This window comes from Musca domestica, unplaced genomic scaffold, assembly GCF_030504385.1.
Source record: "Musca domestica strain aabys unplaced genomic scaffold, Musca_domestica.polishedcontigs.V.1.1 15, whole genome shotgun sequence".
Classification (NCBI taxonomy): domain Eukaryota; kingdom Metazoa; phylum Arthropoda; class Insecta; order Diptera; family Muscidae; genus Musca; species Musca domestica.
The window spans coordinates 15,757,906-15,784,441 of NW_026712207.1; the positions used below are offsets into that span (position 1 = coordinate 15,757,906).

At 35.5% G+C, this 26,536-nt stretch overlaps 1 protein-coding gene across 6 annotated transcripts in view; it reads right to left on the reverse strand.

Moving 5' to 3' along the window:
• The window catches only part of LOC101897588 (RNA-binding protein Musashi homolog Rbp6), an 824,018-nt gene that overhangs the window by 545,664 nt on the left and 251,818 nt on the right, over nucleotides 1-26,536 (reverse strand). For all 6 annotated transcript variants that reach the window (XM_059119712.1, XM_059119713.1, XM_059119711.1 and 3 more), the window contains exon 5: nucleotides 38-122. In XM_059119712.1, coding sequence (XP_058975695.1) covers nucleotides 38-122 — 85 coding nt within the window. The remainder of the gene's footprint in view (nucleotides 1-37; nucleotides 123-26,536) is intronic.

Here is a 26,536-nt window from a genome sequence, read left to right on the forward strand (position 1 = left end):
GCATATTATGCATATTTGAAAGAGTTGTTGTCTTTACCTTTTTACCATCTATTTCGTGTGTACCTTGAGCTAAAACTTTATCTACACTCGCTGGATCACTGAATGTTATGAAGCCGAATCCTCTGAAACGATAAAAAACGGAGAGAAAAAGAAAGAAACATTATTTCATAAAAAAACAAACGTCCAAAGTTAGTTTCGTTAGCGAACACAAAGTATTCGAGTGTAATGTCAATATTATTATTTATTATGTAAATATTAAAAATACAACGAGAGGAGAGGGGGACATGGCTAAAAAGCCATGGAAAAGAGTTTAAAATGTATATAAACAGAGATTAACTAAATGACGGGAGCAAAACGTTAATTGCAGTTGGGAAAATTATTGCAAATGACACTGACAGCGAGGAACATTGCCACAACATCAGCCAAGTTGTGAAGGGCTGACAGCCAACTGGGTGGGGGGATTATTGCCGTTTGTTAATTTCTGTTTGGGTTCCAATTGTTTAAATACGAGTTCATTTATACCAGTCACAGTTGTATTGCTAAATGGCAGACAATTTCACTTGAACTTTGATGAACTTTGCGGATGATATAAGTTTCATAGAAAAAAATGTTAACATTATGGAGGAGTCCCCAGTAGTAGCAAGGACTGAGATTCGAGTATATTGTATCAACTTGTTTAGAAGTTATATCAGCTACTGGTGATTTCAAAAAATTGCAAAAGACCAATATTTAAAAGTGATTTTGGAAAAAAAAAATATTTTATCTATTGAATTAATCAATAATTTTTACATTGGGAAATAAAAAAAAACTATATATAGTGTCCGAAAAACATTGATCATTTTCGAAGAAAAATGTCAAATTATGCTTCTGGCCCTAAATTCGCACCAAACAGTGACTCGTGTTGGGTGCATTGGCTTCTCAATGTATGCGTTGCAATTTGTCTGCAACATAACCATGATTTTTAAAGTAATGTCATAATATTTCCCAGCATTATTCAAGCGTACATACCATATTGTTTAGTGAAAGCATAAAACTACTTATCTTCAAATGAGCTAACTGCTACTAATAGGTACTACTTGAAAAAAAAAACCTTAGATTGTGAACCCTATATTTTACGATAAACATTTGAAAAGTGCTAAATTAGACTGGCCAACGTTTTTTTATTTCTCCCATCATGAGGGTCGGATAAGATTATTTTGAGGAGGTTAAAATCTGTGTGTATCTGTGTTGAGGAGTGGAGCCATTTTTTATAAAACTCCAACTCGTAAGTCCTTCTTTTTGAACAACATTGACTCCAAAACCTAATTTTTTTGAGAAATTGATAGCTTCATATATTCTCTCTATTATTTGCGCCACCACTTCAAAGGTGCTAATATGCCATTACAGAGTTAGTTGAAAAAAACTGAAACAAATTTCCAACTGCTGTAAATTCTAAGCCACTGGTCCGACAAGTGTTAAAATAACTCCAGTGACAGCTCATTATATTGTTTACAAGCGTACATTTTGGTGAGAATTTTCTAGAAAAAAAAAAGTTATTCGTGATGGAAATCAAGCGTGATAGCGTGATTTCTTTATATTTGGCTGGAAAACACAAGTGGCTATCGTTAGAGCACTCCAGCATTTAAATGTGAATAAATCTTTTGTGTCTCGTACCATCACTCGTTACCGTGATACTGGTAGCGTAGCCGGAGGTCAAGGAAGTGGATGGAAAAAAACAGCAACATCAGCAGAAATGGTTCGAAAAGAAAAGAAGCGACTTGATCGAAATCCGCGAAAAATGGCTCGTGAGCTGAACAATATTCCATTCGGCAAATATTGCAAAATGAGCTCGGGGTAAAGCCATTGAAATTCCAAAAAGTGTAAGAAACTACACCGCAAGAGGAAGAACATAGACTCAAAAGAACTAAAGAGTTGCTTCGCTTGGCAGACAGTGGGAACTGCCGAATTTGGTTTTCTCCGAAGAGAAAACATTTGTTGTTTGTAAACAAACAAAATGATCGTGTTTACTTGCCAAATGTGCACCTTCGGTTGGCCTCCAGAAGTCTCGTGCCGGCCATGGTGATGGTGTGGGCTGTCATAATGGCCGATGGTCCCTCTCCGCTCGTATTAATCGACCGTGGAATCAGAATAAATGCCGAATATTATCGCGAAAATATTTTTGAGGGTGCATTAAAGCCTTGGACACGCAAACATTTTGGCCGCAGACCTTGGACATTCCAAAAGGACTCAGCAACATCGCACTCAGCACGGGCCACCCAAGAATGGTTACAAAATGAGGTTCTTCGCTTCATTTCCAGCGCACATTGGCCACCTAAATCTCCTAAATCCGTTAGACAATTGTGTCTGGAGTGTTTTGGAAAGCAAGGTTGGCACTAAAGAATACCAAAGAGTCGATCACCTCAAGCAAGCGCTTCGCCGGGAATGGACCAAAATACCGCAGAGCAACGTTCGGACAGCGTGTGACAGTTTCATTGGTCATTTGAGGGCCATAATTCATGCCATAGGTGACCAATTCGAACAAATATAAACTTATTCTAAAATTTGATGCTATTTCCGACATTTTTTGCTTTCATTTTCAAAAATTAAAACTTATGGCGTTTGACGTTGTTGCAGTTTTTTATTTCACCCTGTATTATTATTTTTATAAAAACTACGTTTGTTTGTTAGTTGAGAAACATGATAAAGAGAATATTCTCCCTTAACAAACACCAAGGGAACTGATGAGCATGGGTGGCACTTTTCGAAACCTAGGCATTGCTGCCTTACTCCATGGTAAACATTACAATCTATCTCTACTAACAAACAAACGTTGTTTTTATAAAATGTGTATGGGCTTAAGACTATTTAGCAGCAATAAAATACTTGAGTATCTCGAACAAAATGCCAACACTGTTCTATGTATACTTTATTTCTTAATGCATAGATATATGCGTAAGTAAGTTTATATGCAACAGTTGGAAAGCTATTGCAAAATGAAAAGTGTTCGGCCGTTTAACACGAAAACAAACCGGAAAATTTAATTCCAATAGATGCCTACGGTTTCAAGCGTTAACACACACAGCTTATGAAAAAAACGATTGTACTAAGTACTACAACTTTTAGTATTTTTTATTGTCGTATTATTTATGCCACTATTTCGTTCTGAAATGATATCCATATATTTTCATTTATTCTAATAGAAGAAATTATTAAGGAAACGAACTGTGTTGTTCAGAAAAAAATATCTTTAATTTAAAGTTTCCTGTTTGGCATTGCTATCTGTTTGCCTTCAATTCCTTACGTATAGAGAGAATCTTTCACAATAGTCTGGGGCTTTTGTTTGCGATTTGAATTTTGTTGTGATTTTCATGAATCTCTGTCTCTCTTCCCTTCCCTCCCTCTTGCTGGCTCAAACCTCCCGCCTTTGGTCCTCAGTTGATTCGTTCATTACATTTTATTATTATTTTTATGTAAAGCAATTTCGAAGAAGATAAAAATCTATTTAGTTTTTCCACAAAATTTTCTTCATTCCTAAATAGTTGTGCACATTTTGTGTAAAATGCACTCGCAAACAAACACACTCAAATAATTGCATACATACACACATACGTATGCTGTCTTGCACTTATGGGTGTTCAAGAAAACATTCACACTCTCAAAAATCCTTGTGCATATTGTTTTTTATTTTTACTGTTGGATACAACAGGCAGATACTTGTGGAAGCGTTCTTGCAAACAGACAAAATGGCAAATAAAATGCCAAATAGTTTGAGACGGCAGAATGTGCGGACTTGTGGCGGTGGAAGTCGAATGGAGCTGGTTCTACTTGAAAATGTTAAATACTACACGCATATAATAAATAATAAAAATATTATCGATTCTCAAAGTCAATTCAACGATGTCCGGGTATCTATCTCCTATAACAATGTCAGATTTAAAATAATTGAGATTTTCGACATACAGGCATTTTGTCAAATTCGTATGGCCTATTTACGAACACAGGTTTCCTAGAGCCTCCATATACATACAATAGTTTAACCCCATTTTTCAAATGAAATTTCTTCAAATTTGAAATCTGGTTCACGATTTGGTATAGCATACTGCGCCACTGGAATTTGCAGACTTAAATGGAACTCGTTCAAATACCTAATCTCGATACTTTTTTCTTTACTTCATAATGGAGGATATTAAAAGTTCAGCCCAGTCGGCTTTCATTTCTTAATTTATTGTTCCAATTTCTGAAGTCATTCCCTTGAATCAAGAATTTTTATGAAGACATTCCCTTAAATCAAGACATTTTATCATATACAGGGTGAGATAAAAAACAACAACAAAATCAAAAAAATCGGAAATAGCATCAAATTTTAGAATTAGTTTAGATTTGTTCGAATTGTTCACCTTTGGCACGAATTATGGCCTTCAAACGGCCAATGAAACCGTCACACCTTGGTATTTTTTAGTGCCAACCTTGCTTTCCAAATACTCCAGACACAATAGTAGTATCCGAAGATTTTTGGGGTCATTGTGAGCTGGATATGAAGCGAGGAACCTCATTTTGTAACCATTCTTGAGTGGCGCGTGCTGAGTGCGATGTTGCTAAGTCCTGTTGGAATGTGCAAAGTCTTCAGCCAAAATGTTTATGTGCACAAGGCTTTAATACACCCTCCAGAATACTTTCCCGATAATATTCGGCATTTATTCTGATGCCACGGTCGATTAATACGAGCGGATAGTGAACATCGGCTGTTATGTCGGCCCACACCATCATCATGGCCGGCGCTAGAGTTCTGGTGGCCAACCGAAGGTGCACATTTCAGCTGACACGATGATTTTGTTAGTTTACAAACTGCTTAACAACGAATATTTTCTCATCGGAGAAAACCAAATTCGGCAGTTCACCACCTTCGGCCATGCGAAGCAATTCTTTAGCAATTCTTTTGAATCTATTTTCTGTCTATAGCGGTGTAAGTTCATGCACTTTTTTGAGTTTCAATGGCTTTACCCCGAGCTCATTTTTTAATATTTGCCGAATAGAACATTGCTGGAGTGCTCTAATGATAGCCACGTGTGGTTTTCCAGCCAAATATAAAGAAATCTCACTATCACGCTTGAACTCCATCACGAATATTTTTTTTTCTGGAAAATTCTCACCAAAATGCTTTTGTAATGAGCTGTCACTGAAATAATTTTTACAGCTGTGGGACGAGTGGCTTAGAAATGACAGCTGTCTGAAGTTGGTTGCCTTCTCTATTAATTTGTTAATCGCAACCTGCCCATATCATCTGTATTATCAACCTGTCAGCTCTCCTTTCTGTAGAGTACCACAACTAGACAGCTATGTATATATTTTTACAATATTCAAAATAAAATAAAGAACATCGAGTCGAATGAGAAGAAAAAAGAAAATCAAAATCACTTTCGGAGCTGTATTAAAATCAAATTTCTTTTTGGAAATCTCAGTTGGAACATTAACAATAACAAATGCATGAGCAACTCATGCTGCAATTGGAATAAGAAAACCATATGCGAAGCACATTGTCATGGACAGTGGGATAGAGTCGGAACGCAATGAGGTTCTTCTTCGCAATTGAAAAACACTGTATGCTAGCATTTTTAAATTATCCTTTACCAACTTGCACTTATAAACAACAGAGAGGGAGAGAGAGAGAGAGAGAGAGACAAAATTTCGTATTGCAGTCAGAGTTGTTCTTTTCGACAATGAATTCATAAATGGATGCATGTTCAAAGATGTTTCAGCAGACAGACATATATTCCCAAACACATTCAGATGGTAATAGGGTTGTCGTTTTGAAAGCATTTAAGAGTTCTGGAATCGGTACTATGAGAAGAGATAGAACTAGGAATTGTAGCAGTGGGCCCCAGTCCCCAAGACTGTAATAAAGAAAGAACCAGTAAGGAAAAGTCAAAAGTCGGGCGGGGCAGACTATATGATACCCTACACCCTACGACTGTGATAGACTTAAACACCAAATTGGATGAAACATATATATGGGAGACATAGAAACATCTAAACCGATTTCCTCCAAATTTCATGTACTTGCTCCTACACTGAATTCGGTCGGATGTACTAAAATTCAGGACTTCTTGACAGATATTGGCCATTTGAAGCACAATTAACCCGAAATCAGTTGAAGATACATATGGTAGCTATATCCAAATCTTTACCTCGATAAAATTTGGGAAAGGTATTTCCGAGCTTAATAAGATATCTATTATAATAATATATCTACGCGTGTGAGGGACTTTAAACCTCAAAACGGATAAAATATATACAGGGTGAGATGACAAAACTGCAACCAATTTCAGACTGCTGTCATTTCTAAGCCACTCGTCCAACAGCAGATAAAATTATTCCAGTGACAGCTCATTATATCGTTTACAAGCGTACAAAAGCATTCTGATGAGAATTTTCTAGAAAAAAATTATTCGTGAAGGAATTGAAATTCCAAAAAGTGCAAGAACTTACACCGCAACATAAAGAAAATAGACTCAAAAGAGCTAAAGAATTGCTTCACTTAGCCGAAAGTGGTGTACTGCCGAATTTTGCTTTCTCCGATGAGAAAACATTCGTTGTCCAGCAGTTTGTAAACAAACAAAATGATGGTGAAATGCTGAAATGTGCACCTTCGGTTGACCACCAGTACTCAAGCGCTGGCCATTGTGATGGTGTGGCCGCCATAACAGCCGATGGTCGCTCTCCGCTCGTATTAATCGACCGTGGTATCATAATAAATGCAGAATATTATCGCGAAAATATTCTGCAGGGAGTATTAAAGTATTGGGCACGCAAACATTTTGGCAGCAGACCTTGGACATTCCAACAGGACTCGCACCATTGCACTCAGCACGCGCCACCCACGAATGGTTACAAAATGAGGTTCCTCGCTTTATCTCCATCGCACAATGGCCACCAAAATCTTCGGATACCAATCCGTTGGACTATTGTGTCTGGGCTATTTTTGAAAGCAAGGTTGGCACTAAAAAATACCAAAGTGTCGATCACCTCAAGCAAGCGCTTCGCCGGGAATGGGCCAAAATATCGCTGAGTAACATTCGGGATTGCGTGTGACCGTTTCATTGGTCATTTGAAGGTCATAATTCGTTCTAAAGGTGACCAATTCGAACAAATCTAAACTCATTCTAAAATTTGATGCTATTTTCGACATTTTTTTGCTTTCATTCAATAAAATTAAAAAAAAATTAAAAATTATGGCGCTTGACTTTGTTGCAGTTTTTTTCTCTCACCTTGTATATTTGGCGCTATAGCTATATCTGAACCGATTTATGTATCAAAATTTATATCATTTCGACTGATATTAGCCTTTTGGGGCACAATTAAAACGAAATCGGCTGAAGATATATATGGGAGCTTGAAATCTGAACCAATTCTCACTAATTTCCAATAGGGTTCGTCCTTGGACTAAACAAATATTGTTTGGAAAATTTCATCTCAATCGGATAATAAATGCGACCTGCATTTTGTTCACAAGAACACATGGTTAAATCAACTCAGAAATTGATTCTATGAAGATCGTTATGTATGTCGCTTTCTTCTCCATTTTACAAATGCCGAATGTCTGTAAATGCCGAAATTCCAGTATTCAAGGGGTATGCGTTACCTTTGTTATTAGGTACTTCCAATCCGAATTTCAAAAAAATGATGTAAAAATTAGGCTGCAATCATCAAAATAGAAGGACGCACATGGGTAAATCGACTTAGAAGTGTATACGACTATGAGTGTCTTGAAAATGATTATTTCACTAAGTTACAAATGGAATGACAAACTTAATATACCCTGCATACTATGTATGTGGAGGGTATAAAACGGTTTTGCGACAAAGCTTAGCTTCCTAGTTATAAAGCGTTTAGACTCAACTTTAACTAATTTCAAATACGAAAAAGGGCCTTAATTTTGTATTTCTTCTACATACGCCGAAATCCCTTGCAAATGTCTTTTCCCGTAATTAAATCTCTAAAAACAAAACTCTCCATTTTCACACAACAACACTCATTACTGTCTTCTAGCATTTATTTTCAGATTAAAACAGACAAAACGAAACAGAAAAAACAAAAATAAAAAAAAAACACATTTGAAAATATTCTGCATTCAAAGCCAGTAAATGTTTAAAACGAATATCTGGGCTCGTACACTCAAACACACCCAAATACTTGCAGTCTGAATGAAAAGCATGCAGCCCCAACAGGCGCCAAAATAAGCAGCAGAAAAGATTGGGAATGTTGCAAGTGGTTGGTGGGCTCTGGCAGTGGCAAGTAGTAACATTCCACATCTTATAACAAACGGAAAATATAGCTGAGATTTTACCAAACTTATACATAGCTACATGCACACTCATACATATGCACACATATATGATGGTGAGGTTTTTATTATGTTTGCATTATTGCAGTTGATGGGTGTTGCCATACAGTTTATTCTTCTCTCTACCAAAAGTTATTTTACCGTAGATAACCGTTTAACCGTTTTCAGAAGACCAAAGGGAAAAGAGAGAAAAACTCTGAAAAACTGCACAAAATTAAAAAAACAATTTGAGATGAAAAGGTTGCCCTAAAAAAGTTTGCTGGTTATTTTTCGGAAGCCAATTAAAATTGAAAATTATTTTTTGAAAGAACTGAAGAATTGATATTTGGCACAATATGGTTATCTATTATTCCGTTCGATTATTGTCAGAAAATACACAAATTAAAAATCATGGTTAACGTGATGAAAATAGAAAATTACAAAATCAAAACTAAGTTGATGAAATAAACATTAAATATATAATGTAAAAATTAATGATATTAATGAATTAATTTCAAGCCGCCACAAGGTCATAGATAAATTGACTTCCAATGTCAAAGGGTTGGCATCGGGCAAATGAGAGGTACACAAATATAATATGTGGTGTGAGACTCCTATGAGAGGTAGAGAAGGGGAGGAGATGGACCTAGGATATCCGTGAGAAATATCAGGAAGGCCATACTTCAAAAAAAAAAAAGAAAAAAAGATATCAGAGACCACCTAAAATGTGAGGTAGTAGAAAAAAAAACTTATACAAATTTTGTAGGTGTATGTACTACGTGTATGTGCCACGTCTAGCACTACAAGTGTTGACAACTACATATCCCCTGCATTACTAAAAATTCTGCATTCCTCGTAAGTTACTAAATATAGAGCTAGTTCCATAACATTTTCTAGAAAAAAAATACTTCACCTTACCAAGTAATGATTAATGGTAACACAGAATAAAGAAATAAAGTGACGGGTTTATATCTCAGCATAGGAAACTAACAACAAATAAGACAACACCAAAATTATTATTCGTAACTGTGGCTGAGTGCACAACTACCCATCTGAAATCTGCAAGTTCAACTCCTTCCATTTCAAGCACTTACTTCCTGTCTATGTTCAAAAAAAGGGGAGTATACCCTCTTGTAATTTATTTATGTTGCTTTTTTTAAGCAGAAGTCGAATTTAGCTCCATTCAACACCTTTTTTCTCACTAGCCTTAATATGATCCTCGTTCTTAGGCCACTAAAAGGCCAAATACTGGGTCAACAGAAGGGTCTTTCGATAGTCGAGGCACCATAACTTACAGGATCCCCACCCCTTTGTATACCCTTAGCCACATATACATATTAAGTTTATCATTATGTTCGTAATTCATCGAAATAATCATTTTAAACACTCTACCTTCTACATTCGGCATTTAATTGATTTATGTCAAACTTTTCACCGGAGTTGCACCAAATTCGGTATTTGGAGTTCGAATCTGATATCACATCCAATGACAGAAAACGGTACCTCACTATAATCGGTATTTTTTTAGCTCAAATTTTCACTGGAATTATTTCAGTACAAGGTACAGTTTTATATGACGGAAACTGACGAAAACCGTTATTCTCTTGTAATAAATGATCGGAGCTCATTGTTTTTTTTTACAGAAAGAGAGTAGAGAACACTGTTGACGTTTTGTTTCTGCAATTATTTCATTATTTGATCAATTCTATTCTTAGTTATTTAAATTTAAATTTCAAAACTGCCGACTACTGGGACATGCCGAACTTAGGCTCACTTACCCTATAGCAAAGACCAAAAATGGTAAAGACTAGACAAAATACATTTTGAGCAAATGGTTTGTGTCTACAATACATAGAGTAACAGCATATGACAGAGACATGTTAATATAAAAACCACAATTACAAAAACGAATAACAAATAAAAATTTGAAAAATTCGAAATTTTGGTTTCAAAATTCTATTCCATAGACCTTTCCAAAAATTTGCATATTGCCTTAGCGGTTTAAATCAGTTAACAACAGAGGCATTTTCATAGGGTGGCCATATTTTATTTTTGTCTTGTCCTATCTTTACACTTCTATGTCTTTGCCTATAGTCCCATTTTTCAATCTTTTTTTGGCTATTGGCTATAGCTATTTTTTTACTTGTTTTTGGATCATCTTAAGTGCAAAAATTACATTCACTTGCCCCAAACACATTCATGAGACCAAACACGTACCTGATTACTGAGGATCCAACCACTTTCAAAGGCCACGACAAAAAAAAATTTTGGCATTAAGAGCTCCAAGAAAGAAGAGATTGCCCTTACCAAAGTACGTCAATATAACTTACGTTTTATAGAGTATCCGCTTTGTAAGGTCGTTGAATAGATATTTTATGCCTTTTTCCAAAAATTTGCCATTTTTACTAAAGGGATTCAACATCTCAATTCTCAATTTTCTTAAGAATGAAATGGAAGTATATATTTCATATATAAAATTCTTTTCGAAAAATCCATTCACAAAATCTCCCAAATATATCCCATACTTGGTACATTCCGTCCATTTTCCACCAAAAAAATGCAGTGGCAACACTCCTATTCTTTCTGCGCCCCAGTGGTGGGAATTAAAACCAAAACAATTGCCACAATTGCAACAGAATCGTCGTTAATTACACTTTAGTAGCAATGAGAGTTAAGTCTCGACTTAAGTAGAGAAAGATACCCGAAATGAAGATGATGCTGCCGATGAGAATGCTACTCATGACTCAGCCTTGTTAGACAACTCCATTTCGCCATTCATGCTATGATTTTGCCATTTCCAAGGATTTGTGCCATTCTCGGTGTGGCTTCGCCACTCATTCTCCGCACATTTTCAATAAATGGTATTATTTTTATTTTTGCGATTTTTTTTTGGTGTGGATTTATCTTTCACACGCACACTCGCACACCTTCTTGGCATTTTGACTGAATTAATGCAAATGTAACCCAGCAAACAGTTTTGGGGGAATAATGGCATTTTGTAAGAATTATAAATTGCAGACGATGTCTTTGTTGGGCAATTGATTTTAAAATCAAAAAGAAATGGGTGTATGGTGTGGCATACACCCATACACACATACGTAGATTCATAACACAACAGTCAATGAAGTTAAAACAGCCACGTCCTGATGTATGCCGTTGCTGTATGGCATTGGAGTCATGACGATAAACTCATTAAAATGCAGTGCAAGATAATAAGCACTTTAATTAAATATATTTACAAGAATAATTTTATCAAAATGTTTTTTTTTTTTTTTTGCTCTCCTCGCTGCTCTGCTAAAAGAAACCTAACAAATTCATGAATACATTTCGCATTTCTGCAATGCATGCAAGTTTTGTTGCCACATTAAAATCCATTGGAAAATCCATTGAAATTTCCACAATAAAATGGATGAAAACCGGGATTTATACAAATTTAGAAATCCATCTAGAAATATGCATTATGTTCACATGAGTAAACATATTTAAAAAAAAAACTCTTGAAGGTTTTAGAAGGGAAAGTCCAATAATAATATAAATCAATAAAAAAAATGCTCTCATAAAATTAACTAATTTGCCACACAACCAAAACCAACCAAAATCGAACCATTACCGCACAAATGCTACTAACAATACAAAATTATGAAACCGGCAATATTGTCGGCGTAGTGGGGAATGGGTTGTCTAATATTGCAGACCTCAATTTTATATTCTATTCATAAACAAATAAAAAATAATCATTTTGGTTGTGGAAATATCAAAACAGGAAAAAAAAACAAAAAAAAAAAAACCGACGCAGTCAAATTAAAATAAAAGAAATGTCTGCATTCGCTACATTACCATTCCAGCCAGCCGGCAAACGCACATCTAAACTAAAACAAAACAACAACAAAAACGACATAATGTGTCTCCGGAGAACAATTTGTTGTAAATTTAGATTCAATTTTATGCACACATGAACTACACACACACATACACTTGCACACCGAAACATATACCATGCCAAAGTCGGAGTCGAGTTGGGTCGATTCGACTCCAAGTACTGCCATACAAATAAAGATAGACCCACCAATCATGGGCACACACACACACATACCAATACTCAAGTGTTACAATACAACAATCGGCTCAGATAAGATTCCATATAAAAATACCAGCAGAAAAAACACAAAGAATTTCCAGATGAAGAAAAAAAAGCGAACCTAACTGAATAGAAATTTACATATGTATATGTGGGGTACACATCCGAAAGGTGGATGAGCAAGTAGCTATATAGTTAGAACTTGGCCGGGGATGTTAGATGCTTTTTGTTTTGTTCGCACAGTGTGTTGAATCAAACAAAGATACAAATGATATACATAACAAGTTAAACAGGAGTAAGTTCTACTGGGTCTAACTTTGACTACCCTCCACCATTTGGAAACAATTTTTTAATTTAAAAAAAAAGGAAATAAATAAATAAAATATGTGATTCGTTAAAAATTCTGTTAAGATCTTAAAATACCGAATAAAAGAATTTACCGTAATTTTGGGGGTCTATACAAGAACGTGGACCTGCAAAAGAAATTTTGCGTCACAGACTGTATTACTCATTACAAATTTCAAATACGAAATATGAAACAATTCGATAAATTCGTAAAAATACCGAATATAGGGAGGTACCGTTATATGGGAGCTATACGAAGACGTGGACCTGCATAGACAATTTTCTGTCATGGGCTGTAGTAGGAACTTCAAATACGAAATTTGAATAATGTTGCTGAAATAAGCAAAATATCGAATACAGGGAGGTACAGAAGTGTGAGGGCTATACGAAGACGACGACCTGCAAAGAAAATTTTCTGTCACAGGCTATATTACTCTTACAAAGATCGAATTATGAAACAATTCCGGTGAATTGACGCTGAATCAGGAAAATACCGAATATATGAAAGTACCGATATTTCGGGACTATACGAAGACCTGGATGTGCATAGAGAATTCTCTGTCATAGACTGTAGTACCCATTAGAAACTTCAAATACGAAATAATGTCGCTAAAATCATCAAAATACAGAATATAGAGATAGGTACAGTTAAATGGGGCTATACCTAAACATGGACATATATAGCTCATTTTCAATACCAAAAGTCCTGCTGGCCAAACACACATTTGAGTAAAATTTTATCAACCTACTGCTATTAGTTCGGAAGGTAAAGTGATTTCCACAGACGGACGGTCATCCTTAAATCGATATTGAATGTTTGTGGGGTCTAAAATGTATATTTCGAGGTGTTACAAACGGAATAACAAACTTAATATACCCTCTATACTATAGTGGAGGGTATATCTCTCAGCAGAGTATGGGGTCATATTTATGAGAACGAAACGATATTCTTGAAACTCAAATTTCTGTTCAAAGTGCCACAGTCTAAGGATAGTAAATTCTAAGTCCGCGTGGGAACTATAAGGTACAAACAGGTACTACAATAGGCGGAGCCAAACATTTGGAAATCTTTTTACTTTAAATGGCTCCGATTAAAATCTTCCACACCTGAAGTAGCACTGATACATATATTTGGATTTGCAAGGTTTGAACAAAATCGAATGTTCCTTTTATGAGGTAAATTATTTTCTTGGAAACTATAAACCATTGTAAAGGAGTTACCATTTAGAGGAGGAGTGCCCATCTCTGAACTTGATCCAAGATTGATAAAAATATTACGGAGTACCAAGTTTTGGGGGAATTTAAATATTTCGAGAGTTATCTTGGACACCCCTAGATCGACTCCAAATGACCTGACACGGATTTCGTTCAAAAGTACCAAGGGTTTAAAACCGTTATTTCGATGAGGTACATTTTTGGCTTAGTAAATTTTGTATAGGATATGAGGGTATAATTAAGTACCCCAGTTATAACTTACAAAACAGCATTTTAACCACTTATTTAGGATGGATCTGGGAAATCTGAGAAGCTGGTAATACAGTGGTATGCGGTTCTTGTTACAAATAAACCTAAAACCGGCACATGCACCTACCAAATTTTTATTGAGTAACATTAACTCCAAAAATAATTTGATAAGAGAATTTATATCATTGTTCAAATTTGAACGGCAGTACTTGTGCGAGTAGAAAAAAAATCGAGGATTTGCTGCTCTTATGTGCCACTCGAATAAGAGTCAATATGCTTCACCCATTTTCAAGAAGGAGTAAAGTATGCTCTACATCGAGCAGATTCTATTCTTGACGAACACTCTTTTAGTTTATGCCATGTTATTTCAAAGTATTATCGCCACCCTCAGCTGCAAACGAAACAAAAACAAAGATGTTGAAGAACGTTGTCGCCAACCAGTACCAACAGAGCATATTACAGTGTGGTTGATTTTGTTGTCCTCATAATACATCTTCTTGGCCGTCTGGACAATACCATCAAAAACTGTTCACATGTACTTCACTCACACATAAAGAAACAAATTATAATTTTTTTTTTTTTCGATTTAACTCTTATGGTACAATCCTACTCTATTTTGACTCTCATTATTACTTTATATACACGAGCGAGCGCTACAAACTAAAACAAAAGTTTAGAGAGTGCACTTCATGTGAAGCTCGCTCTCTTCGAGTACTCAAACTCAAGCTTGAAATCGATCAAACCGGAGGTCTGATTTAATTTGATATTGATCTGTAACACACAAATTTTGATCTAGATCAGTTTCTACATAAGGTCCCGCTGATATTTCTGAGAAAGAAGCAATATCTGGTCAATAAATAAATCGGTCAACATGAAAAAACTTCAATGTTTTCGACCAATTTTAACTTGAGAGTGCTTTGTGAATAATTTAACAAATAATAATATGATAATTTAAGTTTGATACGTTCTACTAAAACTTCCCGAATCGAGCCAATTAAAATTTTTTACTGAGACAACAACTTCCCTCGGCGGAGATGGTAGAGTGCAGCTACCAATTTGCTCACCTCGCTCTCACATTGTCAGCGATAACATAGAACCTCTGCGCTCACTTGGCTGTATTTGTAATACAAATGATTGCTAAAGACTGGAGTATCCTCCATGGGCAAAACTACATGTTACTCTCTATTATAGAGAGTAATGTTTACTCAAAACGAACTGATAGCTTTGTTACATTTGCTGATCGCTACTGTTGGAAATACACAAAGAATTCTCATCGTCCTCCCTTTTTAGAGTTTAAAACAAAAGCATTAAGGCCTTTGTCGCCATCCCATATTACACATAAATCTGCGGAATTTTTTCCGTTGCCACTGACTAAGTCATTCCCTCGCTCCGCTGAGTTTGACACGATCTGACATTAATAAAATAAGTATCAAGATGATAACGTATTTTCGAAGGTCGTGAGATCGGATCGGACTAGCTTTTCTCGTTTTAAAAATTTTCTTCTATATTGCAATTGGTTGGTTCAATTGTGGGTTATAATCTCTTCACAATAAGTTGGCATATTATGTGTCAGTTCGAAAATCCGTAAAGAAAAATCGAATATTTGGAGTCTTGCCGGCATTTGACTTTTGAACTGTTCCCATAATAATTTTCCACCTCCGAAATTTATTTCCTCTTGTTAACCCTCCCTGCAACACTGTGCTCTCTTGTTTTGCAGCTACAGCAAAGAATCTGTCGAATCTCATACACAATGAAAAAAAGAGGAAAGCAAAGAAGGAAAAAAAGTTCAAGCATTCGTCTACTGACACAGTTGAATGGAAATTTGCATTTGTATACCGTTAAGTTACTTCTACACAAAGAATTCTAATGAGTTTATGCAGTGCACATTGAAATACAAACACGCATATTTTATATAACAATAGACTTTTTTATTGGAACTCTCATAAAGATGAACCGAAAACGACGACGACGAGACGAAGGAAAAGCAGGAGCAGAATAGAAAAAGCAAAAATGGAAAAAGAAAGAAAGAAAAAACATTTAAATTTACCAAAGAACAAATTTTTCGAAAATAACACATTCTATTGTTGAGAAAAATTTCTTCATGGATTATTCATAGAGGGTGAGAGATTTTAAAGTAGATGGGTAGAGGTCGGAGGGTTCTTAGGAAATTACACATTCAAGGAATGAATTGCTTAATATGTTACAAAATAAAAATAATCATTTAAAATAATTAAGGTAAGCATTAGCATTTAGGTATATTTTTCATAATGCCAGAAGGCGCTGGAAAAATGTCAGGTCATAATGGATAAAATAATTCTCAAATATATGGAAAAATGTAACAACGCCTACTCAAAACCAATATGGGTCTCGGTGATAATGTCGAAATTAATATTGATCACATAGATACATACCAAAGTTTAACGTATAAATAATAAAAAAGAAAATTAAATTATATAATCGCTGGAGCGACCTTATCATAAAATACACCAGTCTGCGTTGGTTAAGGAGAAAGGGTACACAGCAATAAAGTTATTTAATATACCAACATGAATAGGTAATATCCGTTTTTAGTTGTAATATATATTTTAATCCTAATAAATTGGAAAACACCTCTCCTCGGAACAAAGTCGCCAATCCTGTGGAACTGAAAATAAATACTTTAGACACCAACGGAGTATAAAAAAAATACTTTCCCGTTTTCTAAGGCTCTCTCTTCAAACATATCACTACTAAAATTGTAGCAAAACATGTTAAAAAGTATGAGTTTTTGCTGATATTGACTTGTGTAACGATAATTGAAGCTTCTGACCTGGGGGAGGTTCCGAAAGGGTTGGCCAATAGAGTCCATTTCGTACCTGACCTAAGTCTGATATAAATATTGCGACGTGCCAAATTTGGACTATATCGACTACTTCACTCACTTTATATTAGATATGTGACAATTTTTAGAAAATGTTAAAATGTGCGTGAGCTCCCATATATAGTCGACCGAAGTATTCCATTTCCATACTTCATCTAATACAGATAAAAATATTGGTATGGGCAAAATTACAAAAAAAAAATCGAAAATTTGTTTCCTATTTTATGCGAGATCATTAATTCCATATCCATCCTGTTTGAGAGAAATATTTGTAAAGAATTAGTGACTGGTTTCGCAATTTAAGACAGAGTATTGAAGTATTAAAAATTGTGACCCTTTGTGGGTGAGGTACCAGAAGAGTTCGCAGATATATATCATCTTTACAACAGATCTTGTGTTAGTAAAAATTTTTGTATTTGTGTTGTTTGAAGAGATTTGGATGGTTATTTTGCATTCTTTGAGCGTTTAGTTTTTCAAAATCTTGAAATGAGAAAAAATGGTCCGATCTCTACCATTTTTATAACAGATCTTGTGTTGATGGAAATATTGAGTTGTACCAACTCTAAATGGAATCGGATGTTAATTTCGCATCTTATGAGCTTCATGGATATTCAAAATTTTGACCCTTTGTGAGTGAGAAGTGGACCGATATATCCCATCTTCATAGAAGATCTTTTGTTAGTAGAAATAATGGGATCTATAAAATTTGAAGAGAACCGGATGCTTATTTCGAATTTTATGATCGATTTGGCTATTCAAAACTTTGACCCTTTGTGGGGGAGCTACCAGAGGGAATGGTCCGATCTTTGGCAAGTGCCAAATCTGAATGGGATCGAATGTTATTTTCGCGTTAGCTTCATGGATATTACAAATGTTGACCTTTGTGGGGGAGGTACCAGAAGGAGTGGACCGATGTATTCCACCTTTACACCAGACCTTGGGTTAATAAAATTATTAAGATGTGTGTAATTTGAAGACAGTCGGACTCTTACATCATATTTTATAAGAGTTGAGATTATTCAAAATATTGACCCTTTTGTGGGGAAGGTACTTGAAGGAGTAGACCGATATAGTCCATTTTCGCACCTGACCTAGCACTGATTCAAATATAAGAATTTGCAAAGTTGGAGCAAAATTGGATTATCCTTTCTCTTTCTGTGAAGTGAAATATTTTGTTTGAAAATTTCGACCTTGTGGGGTAAGTACAAGAAGGAGTGGACCGATCTTGCTCATCACCGAACTCGATCTACATCGATAATAATATTACGATGTGCCAAGTTTGGACCAAATCGCATACTTATTTCGAGAGTTATCGTGCACACCAGCAAACAGATAGACAGACGGACGAAAGGGCGGACTTCAAATGTCCTGAAAACGGATTTGATCCAAAGGCACCTAGGGTCCAAAACCGTTATTTTGATAAGGCAAGCTGTGGTCATATCAAATGATATGTACCCTCTGTAGCCATATGGCTGACGGTATAATAAAAATAAGTAAAAAAGCTGTGAGTTCGGGCGGGCCGAACTTTGAATACCCTCCACCATTTGGTACAAATTTGGCAATTTAAAAAAAAAATAAAATCCTTTAAAAATTCTGTTAAAATCTTAAAAATACCGAATGAAGCCATAAATTAGGGTCTGTATGATGACGTGGACCTACATAGGCAACTTTTGTCACAAGCTATTACAATATTCAAAGGCGAAACTTGAAAAAAAAAACTGTTTATAAAATCATCAAAATTCCGAATATAAGGAAGAACCATGGGAGTTGTAAAACGTGGACCTGCACAGACATTTTTTTGTCATAGGCTGTAGTATCTATTACAAACTTCAAATGCGAAAGTTGAAACAAATCCGGTAAATAATGTCGCTAAAATCATCAGAATATCGAATATCGGGAGGTACCGTTATTCGAAGAAGTGGACCTACATGGCCCATTTTCTGTTTTATGCTGTAGTATCTATTACCAACTTCAAATACCAAATTTGAAACAATTCCGGTAAATAATGTCGCTAAAATCATCAAAATATTGAATATCGGGGGTACCGTTATATGGGGGCTATACGAAGACTTGGACCTACATGGTCCATTTTCAATACCAAAAGTCTTGCAGACATCTATATCTATAAAAGAGGAAAATGTTTGTATGTTTGTTTGTTTGTTTGTTTGTTTGTTTGTTTGTTTGTAATTTATGGACTCGAAAACCGCTGAATAGATTTTCCTGAAAATTTCCATATATACTGCAACATCGCCTGAAAGTAACATAGGCTATATACATTTCTGAATTTCCACTTGGAACTGGAGATATAGCATCAGAATCGGAGGTACCTCCCAAAAATTCAGATTTTATATGCACATATCTATTGATTGGTTGAAGATACAGTCTCCAAATTTGGAATACGTAACGGAATTTGGAACAAAAATAAGTTTGCCAAATTATATTGTAATCGGTTCAGATTTGGATATAGCTCCCATATATATTTTCGACCGATTTCGTTCATTTGATGCCTCAAACACAATATGAATGTTCGATTCCAATGAAATTTGGAATGTGTGACGGGATTTAATCCGAAAATAAATTTGTCAAATTATATTGAAATCGGTTCAGATTTGGATATAGCTCCCATATACATTTTCGGCCGATTTCATGTATTTGGTGGACCAAACACGATATGTATTTCCAATTGTAATGAAATTTAAAATAAGTAACGGAATTGGGAGCCAAAATGAATTTGTCAAATTAAATTGAAATCGGTTCAGATTTGGATATAGCTCCCATATATATTTTCGACCGATTTCGTTCATTTGATGCCTCAAACACAATATGAATGTTCGATTCCAATGAAATTTGGAATGCGTGACGGGATTTAATCCGAAAATAAATTTGTCAAATTATATTGAAATCGGTTCAGATTTGGATATAGCTCCCATATATATTTTCGACCGATTTCATGTATTTGATGCACCAAACTCTAATTTCAATGAAATTTGGAATGTGTAGCGGAAATTAAAACAAATATACATTTGTCAAATTATATTAAAATCGGTTCAGATTTGGATATAGCTCTCATATATATTTTCGACCGATTTCATGTATTTTATGCACCATGCACGATATGTATGTTCGATTCCAAAGAAATTTGGAATATGTAACGGGATTTTGATTAAAAAAAAAATTAGTCAAATTATATTAAAATCGATTCAGATTCGGATATAGCTCCCATATATATTTTCCGCGATTTCACATATTTGATGCACAAAATACGATACGTATTTCCGATTCCAATGAAATTCGGCATGAGTTGCTAAATTTGGTACAAAAATAAATTTGACAAATTATATTCAAATACGCTCGGATTTGATTATAGCTCCTATATATATACTCAGCCGATTTCACATATTTGATGCACCCAAAGCGAGAGAGACAAAATCTGGCACCAGAAAAAGTTGCCAAATTATATTGAAATCAATTGAGGTTTGGGTATAGCTAACATATATATATTTCGGCCGATTTCATACACGTTATGCACCAAACATGATATATATGACCGATACCAATGAAATTCAGAATGTGTGGCGGAATTTGGTTACAATAATAAATGTGACAAATAAATTGGAAATTAGTTAAGATTTGGATATAGCTCCCATATATATATTTTCGGCCGATTTCACATATTTGACGCACCATTTTCAATGAAATATGAAAGGTGTGGCGGATTTTGGTGTAAAAGTAATTTTTTTAAAATTATATTTAAATCGGGTCAGATTGGGATATGATTTTAATAAGAACCATTGACCCACAAGGCCTTATGCTAACACTAAAAAACAACACAACAATTAATTTGAAATACGCTTATTACGGCGAAGTATGTTGCTATCTCGAATTCACTAATTGCAATAGAAATGCCACTCAACTTCAAAAGATTGCAGTTTACTGCACGCTTGGTATTTGCTATGAAATAAATAAATCCGAAGGACAAACCCTTCGTGTATGTATGTCATGTTACTGCTTTTCTAATGGTTTTGGTTATTTACGCATTAAAGTAGTGCAATAATTTTTTTTTTTAATTTTTAAAATTGTTTTTTTTTTAACCAACATATATTCGTAAATAAAATTTTGAATGCATATAAAATCAAAAGGGGTAGCGAAGCGCACCGGGTTCAGCTATAATACACATATAAGTAAAATTTTATCCATCTACTTCATTTCGTTCGGAAGCTAGAGCGATTTCCACAGACGGACAGACGGACGGACATTGATAAATCGACAAAGAATTTTATGCTGATCAAGAATATATATACTTTATGGGGTCTAAAATGTATATTTCGAGGTGTTACAAACGGAATGACAAACTTAATATACCCTCCATACTATGGTGGAGGGTATAATAATTAGATGTTTGAAATTTGAAGGTGGTCGGATTCTTATTCCACATTTTATAAAGGCTATAATTATTCCAAATGTTTTTATTTGATGGGTGGATATATTGGAGGAGATGGAGGCGATATTCCATTTTCGCACTTGACCTCGCATTGGTAAAAATATTAAATATTGCATAGTTTGCACAAAATCGAACGAACCTTTCTCTTTGTATGAGATAAGTTATTTACCTTGAAATGTTTTACCTTTTGTGGGGCAGACAGAAGAGCTGGACCGATGTTGCCTATCTCCGAACAGAATCTAAGTCTGACAATAATATTACGATGCCCCAAGTTTGAACCAAATCGAGAGTTATAGTGCGCATCAACCAGACAGACAGACGGGTGGACAGCCATAGATAGACTCCAAATTTCCTGAAACGGATCTGGTCCAAAGATACCTAGAGTCCAAGACGGTTATTTCGAGGAGGCACGTTTTTGCCTTATCAAATGATATAGCCACATCTTTAGCCATTTAACTGAGGATAAAGCAAGTTAGAAAATTTCAGTCGGCGTTCCGGGTGACTTCTAACACTACTTCCTATACTGACTATACTTCCTAGACTTCTGTAGTCAGAATTACTGTTATGACATTTTGAGGTCAGATATCTGATCCTGCAATGGTAAGTCAGTTTATATGTCTACCGGAATTCTTAGATCTGACATACCAATTGATAGAAGAGAGCGGGTTTTTATTCGAGATATTGCAGGTCATATGGCCTAAGATATCAGCAACAGGTTTCCAAGAGCTATATCCTGAAAAATTTTTCGATGAGAAACTTTTTGAAGCAGCTGATAACAGTTTCGAGCATTTGGTAGATCAATCAACTGGGAACATCACCCTTTTAGCAAATGAACATTTCTGAAAACACTAACTTAATACTGGTAATTTAAGGTAAACTTAATTTCTAATCCCTGGTCTTTAAACAAATTTCCAGACAAACTAAAATTTGTGTTTCCACAATTTGTGTGGCTACAACTACAACATGAAATTGTTTCCTTTTTTTGAACAAAAACCTGACTTCAGAATAAAAAACTTGTTCCCTTTAAGAATACAGAAATAGTCGTATAACAAAAGATCTATTTTAAATCTTTTCAGAGCATCATAGAAACAAAGACAAAACAAAAACAACAACAGCAGCATCCTTCTAAGCCATTGGGCATTTACACTTTAGCACTGTCGTCCTCGTCGTCTCGAGCAAAGGAGAAAGTTTTTGCCAACAAGCACAAAACTGACACAGCTTCAGTGGCAGCAGGAGTACCAACCAAGTGCAACAAAACTGGCAAGGCAAACACCAAGAGGACAACAGACATCATATCACACGCCCACATCGTAGCATCCAAGCAAAGAAAAATCAGCATCATCATCACTGCACTTTCTACCCCCTTCTGTCAACACCAGGGCAACCCTTATTCTATGCCTTTCAAGATGAAAAGGGGCGGCGAACGCCAGAGAAACACATCAGCATCAAGCCATCAACGGAGAAAGCCCCTTGTCATATCTAAAGAATTTAGTGCATAAATTTGCAAAGACACGCAAGGAACAGGACGAACCGAGCGAGCCAAACCCCCTCACTAAACAGATGAGATAAAATGGAACACAACAAAAGAGTGCGTGCTCAAGAAGTTCTTGTCTTGTGGAAGAATATTTCCATATTACTGGCGTTGCATTTGGCTTTGGTTTCTGTAACAAAAAAAGTGAAGTTGGGGAGTTGAGATTGAGCGGCGATTTTGTCTCCGGGCCCCCACAAAAAAGCAAAAAATTACTTGCTGAAAGCCTACAAAAGATTTAAGATGCTACGCAACGCCATTGAAGCCGGCCGACGGCCACTTGAACATGTTTCACTTGAAAATTTGTGACAGAAACAAGACAACATCCTAGGAAAATAAAACATTCTCATTCGTATCCGGACAATGTATCCGAGACGAAAGGGAGATTTTTAAAAAATTGCGGTGGATTTGTGGAACGGGGACATGTTACGGTATCCATGAGTGCACAATTCATATTGTGTTTTTGGAAAATCAGAGTTTATCGCAATAAAATTCGAGCACTGCGTTCAAAATTGATTATAGCAATTCAAAAATTTGAGTATATTAGGACATAACAATAATTTTGAAAAAAGGATATTTAAATTTCGTGCTTCCTGGTTTTCCGCACTATATAGTTTCAGCACAATTCCCAGTCGAATGAATCTAAATCTGTCCATTCAAGTAATCCTTGGATGAAATATTTACCGGTAATGTATTTGCATGGAGTTAGGTCTAACGTCATAATAGAAGCCTATTATTTGCCTATACTGGAAGATTATTGCATAATATAAGGGGGTGAAATGGACCAAAAACTGTAGGTCATAATTATAGGCCGATCGAAGCGTAATTTTACTAGTGGCTAGAGTTTAGACCAGAGCACCATGACCATCCATCAGATAGTATCTAGCTGACAAAATGTACTATAATTTTTATGTGAAAAATTCCAAAATTTCCATTCAATTACTAATATTTTTAATATGGAAGTTAATTTTCGACAAAAATATATACATGAATCTACATTTTTAAACGATGTTTAAAATTTCCATGAGAGTGGGGGACGATGTAATTATAAGGCAATTCAGACCGAATGTGCGGGGGGTATCTTTCTATTGAAATAACGACTTTAGACCACAGGTCTCTTAGAACCAAATCCGTTTCAGGACATTTGGAGTCGATCTAGCTATGTCCGTGCGTCTGTCTGCCTGCCTGCTCGTGTGCATGATAACTCTCGAAGCGAGCATCCGATTTGGTTCAAACATGGTACATCATAATATTATTATCAAACTAAAATCGAGTTAGGGGATTGACAATATTGGTCCACTCCATCTGGTACCTCCCTCACAAAAGATCGAAATTTCCAAAAAAATGTTTTACAGAAAGTGAAAGAATAACCCGATTTTGCTCCAACTTTACAAATCCTAATAATTGCATCAGTGCTAGGTCAGCTGCGGAAATGGACATTATCGGTCCACTTCATCATGTACCTCCCCCGGAAAGGTCAACATTTTGAATAATTACAACTAAGAGTCCGATTGTCTTCAAATTTTACACATCTCAATAATTTTACCAACCCAAGGTCTGGTGTGAAAGAAAATAACATTTATCGGTACCTCCCACACAAAATGTCGTTATTTTCAAAAAATATATTTTCTGCACAGAAAGGCAAAAGGTAATCTGATTTTGCTACAACTTTGCAAATCCAACAACATTTGGAGTCGCTCTAGCGATGTCCGTCCGTCCGTACGTGCGTCTGTCTGTCTGCCTGCCTGCCTGCCTGCCTGCTCGTGTGCACGATAACTCTCGAAGCGAGCATCCGATTTGGTCCAAACATGGTATATCATAATATTATTATCAAACTAAAATCGAGTTAGGAGATTGGCAATATTGGTCCGTTCCTTCTGGTACCTCCTCCACAAAAGGTCGAAATTTTCAAAAAATATTTTTTGCACAGAAAGAGGTACGATAATCCGATTTTGTTCCAGCTTTGCAAATCCTAATATTTCTATCAGTGCTACGTCAGGTGCGAAATGGACAATATCGGTCCACTCAACACAGAACCTTCCCCATACTGGGCTAACATTTTGAATAATTATAACTCTTATAAAAAGTGATGTAAGGGTCCGATTGTCTTTAAATTACACACATCACAAAGTCCGGTGTAAATATGGAACATATAGGGTCACTTCTGAAATAAGCATCCGGTTGTCTTCAAATTACACACATCAAAGTATAACCCAAAGTGTAACGTAAAGTTGGGATATATCCATCCGATTACTGTCAGACTTGGTACAACTCAATATTTCCATCAACACAACATCTGTTATAAAGATGATAGAGGTTGGGCTATTCCTTCCGGTACCTCCCCCACAAAGAGTCAAAGTTTTGAGTGACCAAAACTATATTAAATTCCGAAATAAGAATCCAGTTCTCCATTCAGTTCCATTTCAAACATCCCATTATTTCTACTAACACAACATCTGCTGTGAAAATGGGATATATTGGTCCACTCCTCCAGGTATTGGGGAGGGTCAACATTTGTGATATCCATGAAGCTCATAAAACGTGAAATTAAAATCCGAATCCATTCAGACTTGGTACATCTCGTTATTACCATAAGCACAATATCTATTATAAAGATAGTAGAGGTCGGGTTATTTATTCTGCTAGAAATTGGGTGCAAGATTTTGAAAAACCAATCAGAAACCTGAGATGAATATGGAATTGATGATTTCGCAAACAATTGGATACGAATGTTCAATTTTCTATGTTTTTAGCGTTACGTTTATTATCTGCTGTATTTCCCCCGTAAATATTGATATAATTGAATTTGGTTACATGGTGCTGTTAAACATATAATTTAAGGTATAGTGGGTTGTCTTATCAAATAACAAGACTGATAAAAGCGAATAATAATGTACCGCCAATGACAAAATTCCGAAAATTTCTACAAAAATGTATTTTCTTAATTAAAGTAACATTTCCGTAATGGATTTTTGGAAATTCATTGCAAATTGATTAAAGAGATAGAATTAGGAATGCTGTGGGGAATTTATGAAACCTATTTCTAAATATGAAACATTTTCCCTTGCACTGGTGTCTTTCATAAAATTATTTACATTTTTTAAAATAAAAACTCTTGTATTTGAATCCCATTCTAAATCTCCAACCCTACTCAAAAATATAATCTAGTGTTAAACTTAAAATGTTCCTTCAAGACATTTTCGAGACACTAAAAATATTACAACTTTAGCCAAGTCGGCAATATTTCTTAATTGAAATTTTGTAGAAAACCATGAAATTTTCATCTTCCATTCATCTTTTCATTGAGGATTTTTATTTTTAACTCTGGCCAAGCAATTCAGCATTTTGCGTTGTAGACAACAACAAGAACAGAACAAGCGTTGATTGTGCAACCAACACGCACACATACACATGCACACACTCAAAAAGAAAGAGAATCTTAAGTGGTGTACTTTCAGCCGGAAGTGGCCATGCAACAGCACGCAATGGAAGACCGAAATGAAAGAGAATCAAGACAACAA